Here is a 20,065-nt window from a genome sequence, read left to right as displayed (position 1 = left end):
ACTGAAATGTAAAAAACAACAGTTTGTGGTTTTCCAGGGTTAGGTGCAATGTAGTCTGGATGGATGGCGGTTCATTTCCCGGATTATTCTGGCGTCGACGGAACTTCCGCCGGATGTCCCATCTGCTTTCTTTGTGTTTACGGCAAACTCCGGTCGCATCGATGAACAGCAAACCGGAACCTCTGAGCAACATTACACGCTGAAAATGTCAGAAAATGTGGATGGTGCAACAAGGCAGGCCTGCTTGGTTCTTTTGGGGAATGATTGTAAAGATATACAAAGAATATGTTTACGGCATTTCCTCTCTAACTGGGACGTTTTGGGACTGATTGGTGGGACTGCTGTGGACAAAGTACACACAGAGATACACTGGTAAGAGCATAATGAGGTTTAACCATGTATCCATCTAATATAAATAGCTCACGTTACTGGATTGTGTCAACAGTTAACTTCATTTAATATTGTATGTAGCGTTTTCTTACGCGGGGTGCAAATGTTCCACCAAAACAAGTTCCTTCCAGAGACTATTTTGCAGCGCCACACTTGCTGCGTCTGGAGCTTAGCGTCGCCCAAGATGAATGTGATTGGTTTCAAGAAATGTAAACAACGCCCATTCGTTTTTTTCTCCAGTCCAGGAGTTTATGCTCCTGTTGCCAGACCTTCTTTAGCAGCGCTGTGGCGATAGGTCTGGCAATGCGAAACTAGGTGCAATCAAATGATTCTTTATCGACTTCAGTTACCTCCTGAAGTCTCTGCTGGTTGCCTGACATTCTCACAGTGACGACAAGACTTCAGACAGTCACTGGTACCAGGCCAAGATATACAGCTCCAGCACGTCACTTCCGTAAAATCTCAAAACAGTCATTTTTACATTCCGGGTTGTTGTCAAACAGCTCCAGGATCCTGAGGCGGGCAGGAAAGATCGTCCCCTCCCACCCCGGACACAAACAGTTTTTTACGTATTCTTATTTCTTTTTATTTTCTATTGAAAATTTCTTATTTTTTATTTTATATTATGCCTTTATACTTTGGCATTGTGTTTATTATTATGGACTAAATCATCACTACGTCAAAATCCTTGTATTTGACAACACGCAATTATCCACTTCTCCATCCATCCATCCATCTTCGTCCGTTTATCCGGGATCGGGTCGCGGGGGTAGCAGCTCCAGCAGGGGACCCCAAACTTCCCTTTCTCGAGCCACATTAACCAGCTCCGACTGGGGGATCCCGAGGCATTCCCAGGCCAGGTTGGAGATATAGTCCCTCCACCTAGTCCTGGGTCTTCCCCGAGGCCTCCTCCCAGCTGGACGTGCCTGGAACACCTCCCTAGAGAGGCGCCCAGGGGGCATCCTTACCAGATGCCCGAACCACCTCAACTGGCTAAATTACATTAAATTAAATTATCCACTTCTGATTCTGAAAAAGCTATTCCTATAAAACAATGTTTTCAAGCAAGTCCAACACAAAAATTACACTACGAAAGATAAGGTTTTGAGTTAAAAGAATACCTCTGTTTTCTTAAACCTTACAATCTAAAGAAACATAAATATGTAGTAATAACAATAATAGTAGTAATAGTAAAGAGTAAGAATAAGTTCAGTTTAAATGCAGTTTCTACAGGATAAACAGCAAATGATCCGGCTGCTCCCCTACCTGCTCCATATCTCCTAGTGTGATGGGTTGTGTCTGGTAGCGAGTGTTGGTCCTGCGCTGGCGTGTGTCCCCCCTGGTGCGGGTAACCCTGATGGGAGGCTGAGCCAGTCTGTTAAACAGTGCCATCTTTTCTGCCAGGCTGAGAGTGCAGAGATCAGGCTCGTCTTGACCCTGACTCTGACCTTTTCCTTCCACTGTGGACACGGGCTTAAGGCGTTGGACCTCGTGGGTTTCCTGCACATGCCGATTCTCCCGCGCTTGCTCCCGGGCGACAGCACTCTGCTGCAAGGACGCCTGCAGGCTGAGGGCAGGATGACACCCGAGAGACAAAGAGGTAGGAGAAAGGGAGACTTCTGGTAAGCATGGAAGGAGCTCATGCAAGCTAGCGGCTAACCATACATGGCAGGCAGCAAGTGAGTCATTCCCCCCACAAACTTTATTAAATAAAATCTTTCTAGTCTTTTTAGTCCTATAATAATTGAATCATGTAGTTTCCTCCAATCACACAGGAGGGCACCAAAACTCAAACAAAAACATTGTGCATTAGGACTTTCCACCAAGATCCAGCCATTCCTATCCTGTGGGGTAAAACCCCCTTGTGAGAATAGCACTCTGAAAAGAACACTATGCCGTGGTGTAAGAGCAGCATTTAGTAAAGATCAAGCATGTTAGTCACACACACTGTAGGTTGGCGTGAGCATTCATATCTGTGCCATGTACCTGTATGGCGGGACAGTGCTGCAAACTAGGGTGGGGCTAGGGACGCGTGCTACAGCAGTGTGAACAGTCACCGCGTGTGGCATTTGAGTGGGGATGCTACAGTAGCGAAGGACAGAAACACACACACACACACACACACACACACACACACACACACACACACACACACAATTAACCAGATGACTTCACTGCAGTTCAGACAAAAAGGTTCATTAAAGCTAACGGGAGAGGAATATAAAACACGATGAGGTTCAGAAAGATGGCTGGAGGATTAAAACACAATTTAATTTCAGTATTGATGAAGGATTTCAAATGAAATTTGGAATCACATCCAGAGCAGAAAACATGATGGATTAGCTATCAGGTTGACAAAATAAGAAAATTTTGCTGCATCATAAAGCTTGTGGAAGTTTCAAATAACTAAAGGGTAGGTTCACCCAAATTACAAGACATATTGTCTCACTTACCCCTACACGTCTAGCCATGCAGATAGTATGGGTTTTATAGTAGTATCCGTGTAAATCCGAGATTTCTGCCTCCACCCCAACAAATGAGGTGGATGGATTTTTGTTGACTCACTGCACAGGAAAATTACATTACCTACGTTACAAAAACGTATCTTTCCGGATTCAGGGTCCCTCGTCCAGAGCAATGGGAACCTTTTTACCTAAATAAGATGTACATTTTGTACATTTGCAGTTATTTTCAATGCTGTGAGCATGACAAACAAGGTGTTCTTCACCTCCGCTGTATTGGGGTGGAAGCAGAAATCTTAGGTCTCTGAAAATGTGGCTAGATACCATTAGGGTGAGTGAGACTTTTTTTTTAAACTGACCAATTAAAGCACTTAAAAGGAAAATGGTATTGTTCCACCTGGATGCTCCTTTCCCATGTTTTAGTGTCTAAATGACAGGGAACAACAACTTTTAAAATTGGTCCAGTATTTACATATTTTTTTTTAGCTATTTGTTGGGAATTTTACGCCTTTATTATATAGCTGAAGAGGTGAAAGGGTAGAGAGAGAGGGGAACGACATGCAGCAAAGGGCCGCAGGTCGGAGCCGAACCCGCAGCCGCTGCGACAAGGACTGAGCCTTTGTACATGGGACGCATGCTTTACCAGGTGTTAAGGCGCCCCGGAAGTGGTCCAGTATTTCATCTAACTCAGAAAAAGCGCCAATGATGTCAAACTAATCCTTTATTTCAGCATTAAACAAAGTTGCTTGTTGAGACTTACGTGGCAGCGATTACTACTTCCTCAGTGGTGACTGGCTGAGTTCTGGATCGGTCTTGTGTCCGTCTTAGTCTCCTGTCCACCGCTGCATTCCTGGATCGTGGTTTAGGAGCGCCGCCATCAATGCTCTTCTCCAGCTCCTGGATAGAAACACATTTAGAGTATTTTAATCAGGGCTGTCAGCGTTAACGCGTTAATTATGATGCGATTAAGGGCCGACGCGATGCGGTACATTTTTTTTTAATCGCATGCCGGCATTTATTAATTTATTTTACACTTCACTGGGCTTGGCGTGGTGCCAACAGGCTACTATTTTGACCCTTTGCAGCACCATTACTTATCATCAAGCTGCCACTTCCTCGTAACACATCCTGCTGCTGCAGGCTGCAGGCATGATGGAGAAACACAGCAGCAATGAAATCCTGAATGGAGCTTTTTATTTTTCAAAACTCCCGGACGGCTCGTAGACAAGGCGAAAGCCATATGCACATTGAGTAAAGCCAAATTAAAATATCACGAAGCACGTCAAGCTGGAGCTACCACCTACGGAGCTAAGCATAGTAGTACAGTTAACATGACGCTAGACCACCGGCCCTCGGGGGGCGGGAGAGAGATGAATGTTTGGAAATAAGAGGTTGCTGTGGCCCGCCGTACAGGTTAGTTTGACCAGCGGGCAGCAGTGGTGGCTGGAGCGGGCAGCAGCGGTGGCCAGAGCGGGCAGCAGTGGTGGCTGGAGCGGGTGATCACGGGGGGACATCCTCAGCGGTGAAACGCGAACGGGGGCTGGAGTATAACCTAGCTAGGTGGAAAGCTAATGCTAGCCGGCCACCTGTTCCATCAATCCTGCTTGCAAGTGTCCGATCATTAGACAAAAACTGGACTACATCCAACTTCTACGGAACTCCCAACGCGAGTTCAGAGACTGCTGTGTTTTTGTTGTTGTGGAAACAACGGTGTAGCGGACTATCCAGCCTGTTTCTCTGTCGCCAGGTAAGAGTAGAGATGGGCTGTGTTAACACAGACTGGTGCAGAAATGAGCTGCTCATTAACCGGTGATCACTGGACGTCAGTGAGGAATCTACATTATTTAGGAGTTACTAAACACTACCGACCCGATACCGGATAAGCGGATGAAGATGGATGGATACTAAACACTAGATTGACTCTGGTAAGGATAGGGATTTTTTGTTTTTTAGTTAGGTACTTGGAGGAATTGTGCAATAAATAATTACAAATCTTAAAATCAAGTTCATAAAGTCACTTTCTTTGCATTCATTTGATTCCCATTCAAGAAACACTGATAAAAAATGCTTTCGATTGTTAATATGTACTTAAAAACTGTTCTGAAATGCAAAATAATAGAATTCGAATAGGGCTGTCAATCGATTAAAAAATGTAATCTAATTAATTACATACTCTGTGATTAATTAATCGCATACATAATTAACGGTGCCTGAACCAATACTTAAGAAAGTAAAAAAAGAAAAGAAAAAAAGAAGGGTACTAAACAACAGTTGGTGACATTAAAGAACGGCTTGTTTATTGCTAAGGCCATATGGTCAAAATTAAATGATTTAATAATAATGTATAACAATAACTTATTTCACTAGTAAATTGCTGTTGAACGACAAAAACAATAACTTCAAATGCACCACGAGGCTGTAGTTTACCAGTTTCATTGAACACACCGTCTGTGTTGTTTCTCCGACGGCAGCTGCAGATTGTTACATCCCGGTGTTGAATCCTCTACAGTAAAACACAGTCACACTTTACACCGTTTAGTGTTAGCTGTCAGCATTTAACCCTGTTTAATCTGCTACTAGCTAGTGGTAGGCTAACGTTAGCTGCTGTCGAGTATAGTGTTAACTAGCTAGCGGTAGGCTAACGTTAGCTGCTGTCGAGTATAGTGTTAACTAGCTAGCGGTAGGCTAACGTTAGCTGCTGTCGAGTATAGTGTTAACTAGCTAGCGGTAGGCTAACGTTAGCTGCTGTCGAGTATAGTGTTAACTAGCTAGCGGTAGGCTAACGTTAGCTGCTGTCGAGTATAGTGTTAACTAGCTAGCGGTAGGCTAACGTTAGTTGCTGTCGAGTATAGTGTTAACTAGCTAGCGGTAGGCTAACGTTAGCTTCAGAGCATCAGAGAGAAGAGCAGACATATCAGGGGCACCAGATTTCGGTAGCCAGGGTTGGTAGGAAGAAGATTTTTACAAGTAAATGTTCCAGGTTCCAAACATTCTCGTCTCCCTCCTTCATTTTACAGTCCAGTGGGGCTAGAACGGCTCCGGGTCAAACCTCAATATGGAATGGATTAATCTGCATTATTTTTTTTAATGCGTTATTTTTTCTCAGATTAATTAATCGAAATGAACGCGTTATTTTGACAGCCCTAAATTATAATCATGTGATAAAATATGCGATTAATCGCGATTAACTAAAGAACTTCAGCAATTAATTGCGATTAAAAAAATGTATTGTTTGACAGCCCTAATTTTAATCTCACCTTTACCTCCGGTAGCGTTCACTCGGTTGATGTGAGGTTAAAGCGAAAGACAATCAAACACGGGCCTCACACCCTTTTACAAGGGAATATTTGCATTGAAATTAGGTTTGATGATTGAATTGGCTACTGAAGTGATTAAAGACAGACTGAGTACATTCAAATCATATCTATTATACACGTATATCTATTCAAAGCTGTTTGGAAATGTAAGTATCTAGTGATTTGATCTTAAGCAAATGGGACTACAGGGCATGTTTGAGGTCAGTTTCACAGATGTGGAGTGAAACGTGCTCCGATCCAAATGCTTATTCCGGTGGAATGCCTGTGCTGAAACCAAACCATACGATTTTTTCCAAGTTTTCATCTCTAATTCCTCACAGCAATGTGAGGACAGAAAATAAGTTTGTGTCCATGATTGGAAGCACATTTCTCCGTGCTTGGCGTCTGGAACCAGCGTGTAATCTGTAGAAATGAGAGGATAAACAGGGAATAGTTGAAGCTCACCCTGAAGAGAGAACGCTTGGCTGCTACGCTCAGCTTGGCCCGTTCATCTAGCTTCTCTTCATCAGCTACAGAGAGAGAGAGGCAGAGAACATAATAACATTACAAACGTTGGATGTATTATGCATGTAGTCAACAAAGAGCACACTGAAGAACCTCTGCAAGGGTAGTCATTTTAAAACGAGTCAGAAACAATACAAAGTCAGCCGGAGACAGCCTTTTCAACCAATTCATGGAGCTACAGTAGCTTGATTAGCTAGCTAGCTACAGCTAATAACATCTTCTAGTGACAGTTGACATTTCAGTTGACAAAATCAGCAGTCATCAGCTTTTGTCCGAAAACAAGGCCCATTGTATTAAAGCAACAGTAACTAAGTGGGGAGAGGCTTAGCAATCAATTATTTGTCCTCACGCAACAAATAGCGTTTTATAGGAAAACCAGATTTTCAAGAAACTCAAAATGATGGAAAATCAATCGCATCACATTTACAGTGTAGAAGATACGACTATTTTACACTTATATTGCGTTTTCACTGCAGATTCCTCTTTTTGGTCAACATTTTACTAATATTTGACAGCAAAATCACGGTTGAGGTGTAAAACTCCTCTAAGTGTAATGTTCTTCAAGTCATAATGTTTATCTTCATCACTTCACAGCAACAGCACAATCTGGCTTTATAGCTGGCAGGAAAGACAAACCACAAAACCTGTGGCTGGTGTCATTGAGGAGACTATGCAGAGCTGAACAGGTGTGAGAAGCATGGCTGCACACACACACCAACATACTCTCTCTGCAAGACATATGACATGACATCACCACACAACTATTCCCTCTGACTGACGCCGCTGTGCTGAGCTCTGCTCCCTCTAATTCTCCTCAGAACAAAAAAAGCGTCCCAGCTGAGTGTGTGCTTATAAAAAGCAGATGAGCTAGTTCTACCCTCAGCAGAGCTGCTGTGCTGTTATGCTACTGTGAGCACCAGTAACGACTCTATAAACTTCACTTCAAAATGTTGTGCTTTCCTGTTAAAAAAGGAGATTTGAGTCCTTTGGCCTCCACCTACAAATAATCATGTTGTTTTCATTGGCAACTGTATATGTGGACTAGATATTGTTCTATTTCACGCTTACTGACCCCCAAAGGGCAGTGCTTAACACTGATTATCTTCCGTCTCGTGCAGGTGTAGTCATTACTTCAACAAAGTCACATGTGACTTCAGGATGACCCCGGCTCAGGTATAACTTCTGGCATCATCCACAAGATCATTCCTTTCTCATATTACTCTACTACTAATCAGGGATCTTCGCTTGTAGCCTCAATCTCATCAATCGGAGTTACGGATTATTCGCCCGTTCTGGCTCCCATCTCAAAGTACAATATGCATTGTTTCCTACTGTTTCACGCTAGCAGAGTGCTTTCGTTGGAGCTAATTTAGTGGTAACTTAACATAATGCTAACAAGACCGTGTCCGCTCAGTGTTGGCTAATAACGACCATGTAACATTACTGGCTCCTAGCCTTTAGCTGGGTCAAAATGACCATCATCAGCAACCCTAGCCCTGGACCAGGAGTTATCCGCCCTCTTGACCAAGGGTGCAATCTAACCAGTGAACCCATTGTCACAGCCGGGAGGGGGGGGGTACTACTATCTACTAGATTTACTTTCTGGTCCAGAAGAAATGAGGCAGACTTTGCCCCGTCCTGGATCTAAGGGGATTAGGGACAGCAGATGTTCTTCGTGCTGTTGCCAGGAAAGAAAGGTACATCCACAAGGTCAGGATCTCAGCTTGTGGTAATGTCTCCATGCTTGCCTCGAAGCCTCCTCTGATGTAGGAGGTAGACACAGAGATTGTCTTGCTTGTGTATGTAGTGGGGATCGTAGCTGAGGTTCATCTTTTTCCACTTTTTGCTGTTTTGGTGTTTTCTTTTAGGTTTACATTTGAGAATCTCATGGTGAATTTTAAGAAGAGCTCTCTGAACCCCTAGAGCATAACCTCCATTCGTGTGGCTCTGTGCACAGTCTCCGAGGGCCGGTCCCTACCTTCAGCGCATGGACGACATCCTCTACCTTCTTCCCTTCTTCTGAAAGGGCAGTTTGTTGTCCTACAGTTAGTTTCTACGACTTTTGGGCAAACTGACCACTGGATTGTGAAGGTCATTGCCTCCGCATACGAGGGGTAGGGCCATTGGCCATTTGCCACGTCTTGGTCGACCTTGAGAGAGGTGCCCTTGGAGGACATATGTGCTGCGGCCTCATGGGTGTGGTTCTTCGGCCAAGGTCCTCCGTTACATCCTTATGGAGGTGGGTACACAGAATTCTTTGTGACTCTATTGTTATAAGTCATCCAGTGTTAAGCTCTGCCTGTGGTGGTCAGTAAGGACGAAATAGAACACAAGTTACGAATGCAACTACGGTTCTATGAATCCTGGATGACTGCCAGAGTTCTCAGTCACTCAGAATCTCGTGAACCTGCAAGAAGTTTATGTAGAAATTATCTTGTGGATGACACCGGAAGTTATACCTGAGCCATGGTCATCCCGAGATCACATGGGACTTTGTTAATATAAATACAAAAATGAATTAAGTATTGAAGTACTGAATGGCAGATAACAGTACCTGTCCCACAATGAAACCCTGCCAATATGATTCAGAGCTGAGCTAACTGAAATGAAAAGCAACTCAACTGAACATGTACAGTAGATGCTTTTTTTTTAAAGATTATTTTTTGGGGCATTTTTAGGCCTTTATTGACAGGACAGCTGAAGACATGAAAGGGGAGAGAGAGGGGGAATGACATGCAGCAAAGGGCCGCAGGTCGGAGTCAAACCCTGGCCCACTGCGTCGAGGAGTAAACCTCTATATATGGGCGCCCGCTCTACCAACTGAGCTATCCGGGCGCCCACAGTAGATGATTTTTACATCATCATGATCTCATCAACTTAGCCGATCCAAAGGCTGATGAAATTGAATTTACTCAGAGCTTCTGGTCACCTCATAAGTAAAAATTACACCATGAAAATAAAAACATTGTCCCAATTTGATTCATAAGCTACAAACAAAAGTGCATCACTTCTAATGAACATTCAGCAACTGGATGTCCCAGATAAGTAATCTCATTGGTCAAACACACCACAGCCATACTGATAATTCCACTAAAGATAGCCAAGCTTAGTCAATTACCTCACCAACACTTTTGTACCTTTGAGTAGGTTTATCAACAAATACACATGCATGCTAACCATTTATGACAAAATGTATGCATTATGTCCCCTAACGTTTAAGATATGTTCTAAAAATTAAGTTTAAAAAAAACAAAAATGACTTACCTTCAGTGGAAGCAAGATCTGAACTCACGCAGGACCTTCAAAAGTGCACAAAGAAAAAGACAATCAACAAAAGCTAATAGTATCCATGCAGCAATGTATAACTCTAATATTAAAAGTGTGTTTAGAGACAGGGGAGAGAAAGCTGGTCAGTGGTGAGGAGATGCAGTGAAAAGCAGTTGTATCTGGTATGCTGGAAATGTGACGAGTGTTAGAAGAAATGAAAAAGGTAAACGGTCTAGTAAAGCCGACTAAACTGGAGAATTAGACGGAATTACATAATTCTGTTTGGTTCCATGGTCTTAGGGAGTGATTACCAACAAAAGGCCAATTCATTCTTCCTTGGTATGGCCACATGTGATGACCACTGTTCCAATTAGAGGGACCTTTGACCTTTAAGCTTCCATGTTTGCTAATGTTGTTAAAGGAGTTAAGTCAAGGAGAAAGTAAATGTGAACACGTACGTACGTACGTGTTCACATTTACGTGTGTGTGTGTGTGTGTGTGTGTGTGTGTGTGTGTGTGTGTGTGTGTGTGTGTGTGAGATGCCTATTGGCCTGTGGTAACCGATGATCCAGCTCATGGTATTAATCTGATTATCGACTTACATACTTACATACTATAGAATAATTTATTGTACACTTAGTAGCATAACACGTAATCAGATGAGTGCACCAAAACCTGATTGGAATAAACATATTATAAAATATGTGCATCACATATTATAAAATGCATTATTACATGCATCAAATATCATAAAATCAACATTATGCACTGTATGATCTCTTTCTGACATGCATGATCATATAGATTTTTTTTCAGCATTCTTCACTCTCAGCCATGCATTCTTGAGTCCAGAGCAGTACCTATCAGTCTCCTGGCGCTCAGCAGAAGTGATGGGCTGCGTCCTAAACCTCTCTGAGGTCTTTCTACTCTCCCGGGGATAGATATACTGTCGGGGCCTGCGCCCCCTGTCCCTCTCCCCTCTCCATAGGGCACCGTAGCCTGTGAGTGCCCTGTCCCCTTCAACCTCACTGGAGGGCCACCCAAGGAGAGGGACCAACAGATAGAGTACCAAAAGGAAAGAGAAAATACAGCATAGTGAGGGAGAGATAGAGGGGCTGGTAGCAAAAATGATTTCTTAAAAAAGCAGAGGTGTGAATATTCAGTCACACCCCTGGTTTTAAATCAATTATGTGAGCAAGACCATGAAGATTTATTAGCGGTTAAAGCATGCACACGTTCATTGGCCCCAGGTAGTAACCAAACAAGTCACAGAGCCAATAACAAACAAAAAAAACTTACATCATAGGAAGCTTAGTGTTAGGCAATTAATGCATGAATGCTATCTCTACAGATTAGAAACTCTAGGCTTTCAAGTTGACTTCACCCCAGCCTTAGTTGCTTGTTAGTCATTCAGTAGCCAGCCAACATTCTAGAGTTCTAGAGAAGCCAGCCAGTAGTAGTAGTAGAGTAGCAGCAGCGCAGTTTTATTTTGCCACCTACAGCTCATTCCTGCGGCTGGTTGGAGGGGTGGTGGTGCTCTCCATGTAGGAATGTCGGAGCTCGGCCACAGACACCCGGTTGTCCTGGTGACTCTCTTGGTTACTGGGACCTTCACCCTCCCTGACCTCTCGGGGGTCGTGGGCCTGGTGCTGCAGGTTCCTCTGACTAAGCCCTCGTGGATCCCCAGCCTCCCACACTGAGCAGCTCAGGGCTAGGCTGGAGGTGGAGCTTCCTGGGCCTGCATGTGCCTCTCTGGGCTGGATGTGGGTGGCAGCAACCCCTTTCTGGACATAAATGGCATTTTGCCGCTCTCTGGGCCTGCTCTCTGATGCTTGCAGACGAGAGGTGTGCTCTGTGTCGTCCCACCTGGGACTGGTTCTGTGTCCTCCTCTTGTAGGATCCTCTGCCTCAGCCTCTCTTGCAAGACTCCGTGCCCTTGACATCCCTAGCTCCTCTTCCCCTCTTCCTCTCCGTGGGTCCTCAGTGCTCCTCTCCCTGCGGCGGATTTCAGAGGGCAGCACTGCCTTCCTGCTCTTCAGGAGGCCCTCTGTCTTCACGTCCTCCGACTCCCCAGTCTCTTTCTCCTGGGGCTGTTGTTGCTGCTGTGGCCCGGCTCTGGATGTGGGACCAGAGGCCATGGACAGATAACTGGGGTAACTGCCAACTTCTTGTCCTCCCGGTGGCCCAGGTCGGGTGAGCTGAGCCTGGGCATTTTGGTGGGGATGGGAGTAAGCCTGCTGGGGGCCTGGTGGGTCTGTGTGGTATCGTTTAGAGTTCTGGTCCTGGAATTGTCTGCGGTACACCGGAGCTTCTGTAACATTTCCTAGCTCTGGGCTTCTCTGGTGGCCCTCCTCTCTGGCAAGCCTCTCCCTAACTCTGATTCTTCAGGGAAACAAAAGCCTGGTTACCATTTGTACTACATGAATAGACAGCATGCCTCTTCAACTCATAAAGATGACTGTAGTTGGTCTGATAAAAGGAGCAGACAAACACAGCACTCAACTCCTACTCTAATCGAGATGATGCTTTGCGTGTAGGACTGTCAGCATGAAGAGAGGAGTGGATTATTTCTCTTGTTTAATATTAGGGCTGGGAACCAAAGTGTGTTCTATGTGTCCATAGAATCAAGTACCAAAAATAGCCACATATTTAAAGTTCACATTGACTGCCTGGTAAGATTTTGGTGTGTTTGATCAAATATTTTCTAAAGCTTAACTTTGCTAAGTTTAAACTATCTGTATATGAACTCTTATTGTTTATTTTCACTTTCTGAATTACGTAGCTAGCTGAGAATTTGCACCATGAAAAGTCATGCCGAAATACAGTGGGGAGAACAAGTATTTGATACACTGCCAATTTTGCAGGTTTTCCTACTTACAAAGCATGTAGAGGTCTGTAATTTTTATCATATGTACACTTCAACTGTGAGAGACGGAATCTAAAACAAAAATCCAGAAAATCACATTGTATGATTTTTAAGTAATTCATTTGCACTCCTTACTCATTACCTGTATTAACTGCACCTGTTTGAACTCGTTACCTGTATAAAAGACACCTGTCCACACACTCAATCAAACAGACTCCAACCTCTCCACAACGGCCAAGACCAGAGAGCTGTGTAAGGACATCAGGGATAAAATTGTAGACCTGCACAAGGCTGGGATGGGCTACAGGACAATAGGCAAGCAGCTTGGTGAGAAGGCAACAACTGTTGGCGCAATTATTAGAAAATGGAAGTAGTTCAAGATAACGGTCAATCTCCCTCGGTCTGGGGCTCCATGCAAGATCTCACCTCGTGGGGCATCAATGATCATGAGGAAGGTGAGGGATCAACCCAGAACTACACGGCACCTACTCTTCACCTGGTCAATGACCTGAAGAGGGCTGGGACCACAGTCTCAAAGAAAACCATTAGTAACACACTACGCCGTCATGGATTAAAATCCTGCAGCGCACGCAAGGTCCCCCTGCTCAAGCCAGCGCATGTCCAGGCCCGTCTGAAGTTTGCCAATGACCATCTGGATGATCCAGAGGAGGAATGGGAGAAGGTCATGTGGTCTGATGAGACAAAAATAGAGCTTTTTGGTCTAAACTCAACTCGCCGTGTTTGGATGAAGAAGAAGGATGAGTACAACCCCAACAACACCATCCCAACCGTGACGCATGGAGGTGAAAACCTCATTCTTTGGGGATGCTTTTCTGTAAAGGGGACAGGACGACTGCACCGTATTGAGGGGAGGATGGATGGGGCCATGTATCGCGAGATCTTGGCCAACAACCTCCTTCCCTCAGTAAGAGCATTGAAGATGGGTCGTGGCTGGGTCTTCCAGCATGACAACGACCCGTAACACACAGCCAGGGCAACTAAGGAGTGGCTCCGTAAGACGCATCTCAAGGTCCTGGAGTGACCTAGCCAGTCTCCAGACCTGAATACAATAGGAAATCTGTATGGAGGAGTGGGCCAAAATCCCTGCTGCAGTGTGTGCAAACCTGGTCAAGAACTACAGGAAACGTATGATCTCTGTAATTGCAAACAAAGGTTTCTGTACCAAATATTAAGTTCTGCTTTTCTGATGTATCAAATACTTATGTCATGCAATAAAATGCAAATTAATTACTTAAAAATCATACAATGTGATTTTCTGGATTTTTGTTTTAGATTCCGTCACTCACAGTTGAAGAGTACCTATGATAAAAATTACAGACTTCTACATGCTTTGTAAGTGGGAAAACCTGCAAAATCGCCAGTGTATCAAATACTTGTTCTCCCCACTGTATCTATTAGCAGTTTCTTTGCGGAGCTGGAAGACCTAAGCCCCCAAACCTGTCGTCACTGATCAGTGTAAGGTCAGTATTACTGCAACACTACTACCCAATGTTTTATCTTTCATTAATGTTTAATATAATATGTCCTTCAAACATTTTTTGGGGACATGGGGGTTAAACTGAACACAGCATGGGAGATGAAGTTATGGTCCAAAGCAAAGAAAACAGGAGCTTGTGACAATGAGGATGATCATGATGTGATGTCAGCTGACTCTCAGCTCAAAGCAGAGGTTCTTAAACATTTGTGTCTTCTAATCAGCCCAGAAATCAGTACTGGGTTCTGTTCTGACCTACGGTTTAAGAAGCACTGCGTTTAAGGGTTGATGGGTTTTGGCAAGTCCAGAAGAATGGCAACATGGTAGGTGATATTGGGGTGAGACACAACCAGTCTGGGTGTACCTCGAGGGCCAGTTGATGAGGGAATGGGTGTCGCCCTCAGCATCAGTCTGGAGGAACCAATCAGTGTTCAGTTTCGCCCTTGCACTGTTCCAATGGAAACCCGGTGGGAGACAAGTGAATGAGTGGGTGGGTAAAAGTCTACTTCAGTACTTTTTTCTTGGAGCACACACAGACATACAACTACAGTACACACACCATTGACTTTACATTGAGCTTGGCCAGAGTGAGAATGGGCTTGGAGACCAGCAGGATCCTGCTAATAATACAAGTTCAACTCCCCAGTGAGACATTTCATTGTTATTGTGGTTTTGAGGGAGACATCACATGCAATAAAATATGAACAATAAATCTCTTATTTAATGTTTGTTAAATGAAGAGCAATGACCAAAAAAACATTGCTCTGATCTGATATTTTGTTTTTGGATCAGATTTGGCCACAGACTACATCTATGTTACGTGGGAAAATCCATGTTATCAATGCATCACTTTACCAAGAGAGAGGACCTGTCTAACTGAGGTCTTATCTACTGAAGCATACATTTTGAGGAATGCCATCTCACTCTACCACAGCCAGAAGGCAGATGAGTAATTATGGCTCTCTGATGCTGCATTAAGACAAATAGCATAATCAGTTTCATTACGCCCAGGCCTGAACTCAATCTAGGAGAATGTCCATCAGTCATAACTTCAGAGGGAGAGGACATAAGAGGGGAAAATTCAGGTCACAGTTCTGACCGTGGAGTCACACTGAGACTCCAGTAACACAACACCCCTCCCAGCACTGCAGACACACACACACACATACGCTGGCCAAGTTTTGAAACCTGAGAGAGGGATTTATGAGCAGCGAGAGGGAGCGAAGATGCAGACAGGAACACGGCAAAGAAAATGACAGCGTAGTCGGGTGTAGAATCATCTTCACGTGTTCGTTAGCGACACGGACTACGGGGCTGGGCCAGCTGGTTGTTACATCACAAATGAGGAAGGGTGGTACTATCTGTACCATCAGTGGTGGAGCCAAAACATGCCTTGGCACTTACCTCTGCAGCAGCAATGATTCAACTGCATGCAGACTATGGGCAGGTAACGAAATTTACGTGACATCAATCCTCGTGGCCATGCAGATGTGGAAAGTATTGTGTTGGCTTAATCTCTCATTGCACAGGAAACTGGGTGTGTGTCAGAGCTGGATTATCCCACTACGGTGCCCGGGGCAAAAATCAACTATGTGTCCCCCCTGACATGTTCCCCCAATTTATGTTGCCCAGAACCTCTAATTACCTCCACCAAGGAGGTTATGTTTTTGGTTTGTTTGTCAGCAGGATTATGGAATAAAATACTGGCCCAATTCTCATGAAACTTGCTGGAAGGGTGTGGCATGGGCCAAGGAAGAACCCATTACATTTTGGATCGGATCCAAATCACAGGGCAGATACATAAATTTGTTTTTTTGTTTTTTCACTTTCAATAACATTGCAAGATAGGGCATTTGGCAGAGGTCTGCGCTCTGAGTGCCGTTCTAGTTTATTGTGTTTTACTGGTGTATATTAGTAATCAAATTACCACGTTGCCCACTTTGTCCCCTTGGTGCAAGCACAAGTTGAACACAAAGTCGGCCTGAAAACTGTGATTCATGTTAACAACAGAGCGATAGAAACCATCAGTTCAACTCAAGTTGTAATAAACTGGTATTAACCTTGAAGGAAGCACCTGGGGCTATAATCAGCATTGGCAATTCCTTTTAAGAATGTGGGATCAGCTACAGTGCCAGAGGTTTATTTCATCCAAACAGTCTTGGAAATAGCTCTTCCTAACAAAATAGCAACAGCTTGGCCAGTAAGAGTTCCTTTGGGAATTTAAAAAGTACAACAATTTGCTTTTCCGATCCACCTGAAATATCTGGGATAGAAACAACACAAATTTTGTACTAATCTGCCCTGTATTTAGCAAGCCCAGCTGTGTGTCTCAGTGGGACTCAAAGATTGTTCCAGAACAAGCTCAGGTTGCCTAACCTAGTATGAAACCAGTCCCACCAAAAGGACGCCCTTGGACATGTAGGATAAAAGGGACAGAGACAAAGATTGAGGGAGGGTGAGTCAGTCTGATGGATAACACTGTCAAAGTGAGTCCATCTATTAAAGCGAATGATACAGCAGTGTTCTGGTCTACTGGAACACTGAGTACATAGATATAAAGGGAAGCTGGAGTCTGGACCCTAGAAGCGAAATTGTCTACTAATGTGATATCAAACACACAGCAGGGGAGATGGGCCATTTTACAGAAGTTCTTAATATCTTCATTTTGAAACAAGGGAGAGAAAGTACTATATATATATATATATTTTTTTTTTTTATATAAATATAAATAGGGATAAAAAGATGAGGGCAAAAAGGAACAGTGATCAGACCACTCACCCCTGTCTGCTGAGGATGTGGTGGGCCTGCTGCTCGATGAATAGGTCCCCAGGAGACACCCCATGTTTAGGTGAGGAGAGTGAAGGGTGCCTGCTCAGCTTGGGTGAACTCGTTGGCATCCCTGTGACTGAAGAGTCCTTGGTGGGCACCCTGGCAGGTGAGGACAATGGTGTCACATCCATGTATGAGGAAGAGGACGGAGGCTCAGCCCTACGTTGATTCTCCAGGTTCATCAGCCTCTCCCTCTCTGAGAACGAGTCCACCCTGGGTCGACCCAGCTCGTAACCCGGGTCGGGGTGGCCGGGCTGTGTTGCCGTGCGTCCTGCCCTTGGGCTAGTGGCAGAGGTGTTGGTGTAAGAACTCAGGGTGATATCCCGTTCTTCCTGCCTCACTGACTCCCCTCGGATCCGCCTCTCGGAGCCTTCCGACTCTTTCTGGGTGCGAGTGTAGCGGGGGGGTTGGTCCGAGTCCGGCTCCTGATCTAAAGAGATGCCGTAGCGCTCGGCCAGCTGCCGGCGCCGCTCCGCCTTGTAGCGGGCGATGCGTTCGGCCTTGGACTCCAGCTCGGGGGCACTGGTGGTGGAGCCCGAGGTGTAGGCAGGCTGTGTGTCAATGGAGGACTGAGGGTCATATCTATATCGAGCTCTGGACTGTCGCTCTGGAGCCGTCAGCTGCATTTCTGGGCCTTCAAATCCCTCCATGCCATACCGCTGGACTGTAACTAGGGGACACAGAGAAAACACAAGCCAGTTTTCTTCACAGAAGCACAAATTAAAGTTATAGTGCGCAACTATTTTATATTAATGAACATCAGTTACATTCAAGCCATTGCCAAATGAGTTGATACAAAGCTAATTAAGCCTATCAGCTCCACACAACTCTCTCTGGATTTCTCTGTAGGGCTATGTTTACTAAATGGTGTAGTCTGGGGACTTTCACATGCAGCAGATGGAGTGATGCGTTTTATGTCACCGTTGAGAAAAGGACAACAGCAGTGTTCAGCTTTGGAGACAAAGAGGACATAACAATTACAAGATAATTACCTCTTCTGAAGAGTAGTTTTTTAATCCTTTGTGTGCTCCTTGATTTGATGGGTTAAGCTACTAGCAACTGTGTGGAGGAGGGGTGGGGGTGGTGCGTGATCATTGAAGGCTTGTGTCATGTGTATGCGCCGACAGTTTTGTCGTCATAACTTAAAAATTCCTCTTGGGAGCGACAGAAACTACACACTATACTTTGTCTTGTCCTCCATTTTTGGGCTTCTTTTAACAAAATTGCGCAAAAATAAAATGGATGGATGGATGTACGTTCTTTGCAGGCAATATTAATGATAACTTTAATTGAATTTTGGGTGTTTTATTCAACTTTATAGCATTTGAAAAAAAATTTTTAAATGGTTTCAAAAGAGTATCGTGACTCAACTTTGACATAAACCAGTCTGTGATCCACTCGACATTGTCTGATCTTAACTATTAGTCAAAATAATTCATATTTTCTGCATTTTTTTTACTAAAAAAAAAATTAAAAAAATTGAAGTATAATGTCATATACATTTTATTTACATATATATAAAAATCAGAAAACGCGCCAAAATAAGTTTATTTTCAATTTGGACCCGGAAGGACAACAAGTTCATGGTCGACGGAAAGACAACACAAGGGTTAAGAGTGAAAGAAGGGTCAAGGTACTGTACTTGTCTCACCACCAAAGGGCTCACAGGGATCAGAGGCCCTGGTGTATCGTGGTGTGTCCTCCTCCAGAAGCCGGTTGGCCACCAAGCTAGGCAGCAGAGACGGATGCACCTCGGTCTCTATGCCCTCCAACCGCCGAGCAATTCGCTCCTTTCTACACACACACACACACACACACACACACAGAGGAAGGAAGAAGTAGTCAACTTCAGACATGTTATTATCCTCCACAACACTGTTATCAGAAACGCTCGCAGCCTTTTTATGTCATCACCTTCTCACCTGTTCATTTCCCAGTCAGTTGCGCTTGTGGTAATGCCTTCAAATCGTTTCCTCAATTCAGAGACTAAAGAAAGAATGAAAAAAAAAAAAACACACACACACTGAAAAACCACTCTATTTGCTGAGGACACCATTTACTCTGATCGGGGGAATATCTGGAACAACTCTTGGATACAGTGGAAAAAGAATTAAAAAAGTTGAGGAGCTGGTTTGAACACAAAACTCATCATTTTTGGGAATCATGCAACAAATGAGAAATGAGTATACTGAATGGGTAGGAGAAGGACTCGAGGTGATTGTATTGTTTATTGACTGTATTGTTCCTGGGGGGAGATTTTATATATATATATATATATATATATATATTGTCTAGTTTGGATGGGTTATTATTCGGTTTGATTTAACTGACAGATAAATCATGGACAACGATAGGTGATAGCTGAAAAAGAAAAAAAACGTGTATGTGTATGCATATGTATGCATATGTTTATCTGTGTGCAAGTATGTATACATGCATGTATGTGCATATATACATGTATAAGAAGAATTAAGTATAATTAAATTGTTTGTATACAAGTACAAAAGTACAAAAGTATAAAAAAAAAGGTAGGACTCCTTAGTCCTTTTTGAATCCTTATTTGAATCATTTACAATCATTTTGAAAGATATTTTTGCTCAGTATTTTGCTTTCGTTGGTTTTTCTTGCTTGTGCTGAAATGTACAGTACATGTTCTTGTTTATCTTTTAACTTAATAAAAAGGCTCAATAAAAGGAAAACCTCTGTATTGGCAGTGCCATTTTAACCCAACCAAACAGTAGCATTTTACTGAGTCTGAATCCAGTATTGAATCTGCTTTTAAATTGAAATTAATTATTTTGAATGCTTGTTGAAATCTAATTAGTTTTTTTTTGCTTTTGCAATATTTATCTTTGAGTCACATTTATAAATAACTAAAACTCCGAGATTTAATTTTGATCTGTAATCAGTTTTTGTTGACTGGGATGGCAGTACA

The 20,065-nt window shown here is 43.7% G+C and overlaps 1 protein-coding gene across 2 annotated transcripts in view; it reads right to left on the bottom strand.

Moving 5' to 3' along the window:
* Positions 1 to 20,065, bottom strand: part of svila (supervillin a) — a 92,820-nt gene that overhangs the window by 62,224 nt on the left and 10,531 nt on the right. The window contains exons 4-13 of one of the 2 annotated variants that reach the window (XM_078280350.1): positions 19,053 to 19,116; positions 18,782 to 18,924; positions 17,080 to 17,800; positions 11,441 to 12,322; positions 10,801 to 10,968; positions 9,938 to 9,972; positions 6,614 to 6,678; positions 3,613 to 3,749; positions 2,377 to 2,472; positions 1,657 to 1,957 (exon numbers count right to left, since the gene is read on the bottom strand). In XM_078280350.1, the coding sequence (XP_078136476.1) occupies positions 1,657 to 1,957; positions 2,377 to 2,472; positions 3,613 to 3,749; positions 6,614 to 6,678; positions 9,938 to 9,972; positions 10,801 to 10,968; positions 11,441 to 12,322; positions 17,080 to 17,800; positions 18,782 to 18,924; positions 19,053 to 19,116 (2,612 nt within the window). The remainder of the gene's footprint in view (positions 1 to 1,656; positions 1,958 to 2,376; positions 2,473 to 3,612; positions 3,750 to 6,613; positions 6,679 to 9,937; positions 9,973 to 10,800; positions 10,969 to 11,440; positions 12,323 to 17,079; positions 17,801 to 18,781; positions 18,925 to 19,052; positions 19,117 to 20,065) is intronic. The other variant, XM_078280351.1, reaches the window with a different exon arrangement.

Source organism: Sander vitreus, chromosome 22, assembly GCF_031162955.1.
Source record: "Sander vitreus isolate 19-12246 chromosome 22, sanVit1, whole genome shotgun sequence".
In the NCBI taxonomy this organism is placed as follows: Eukaryota; Metazoa; Chordata; class Actinopteri; order Perciformes; family Percidae; genus Sander; species Sander vitreus.
Note: the sequence above shows the minus strand (reverse complement) of the source record. Positions and strands in the feature narration are given on the sequence as shown.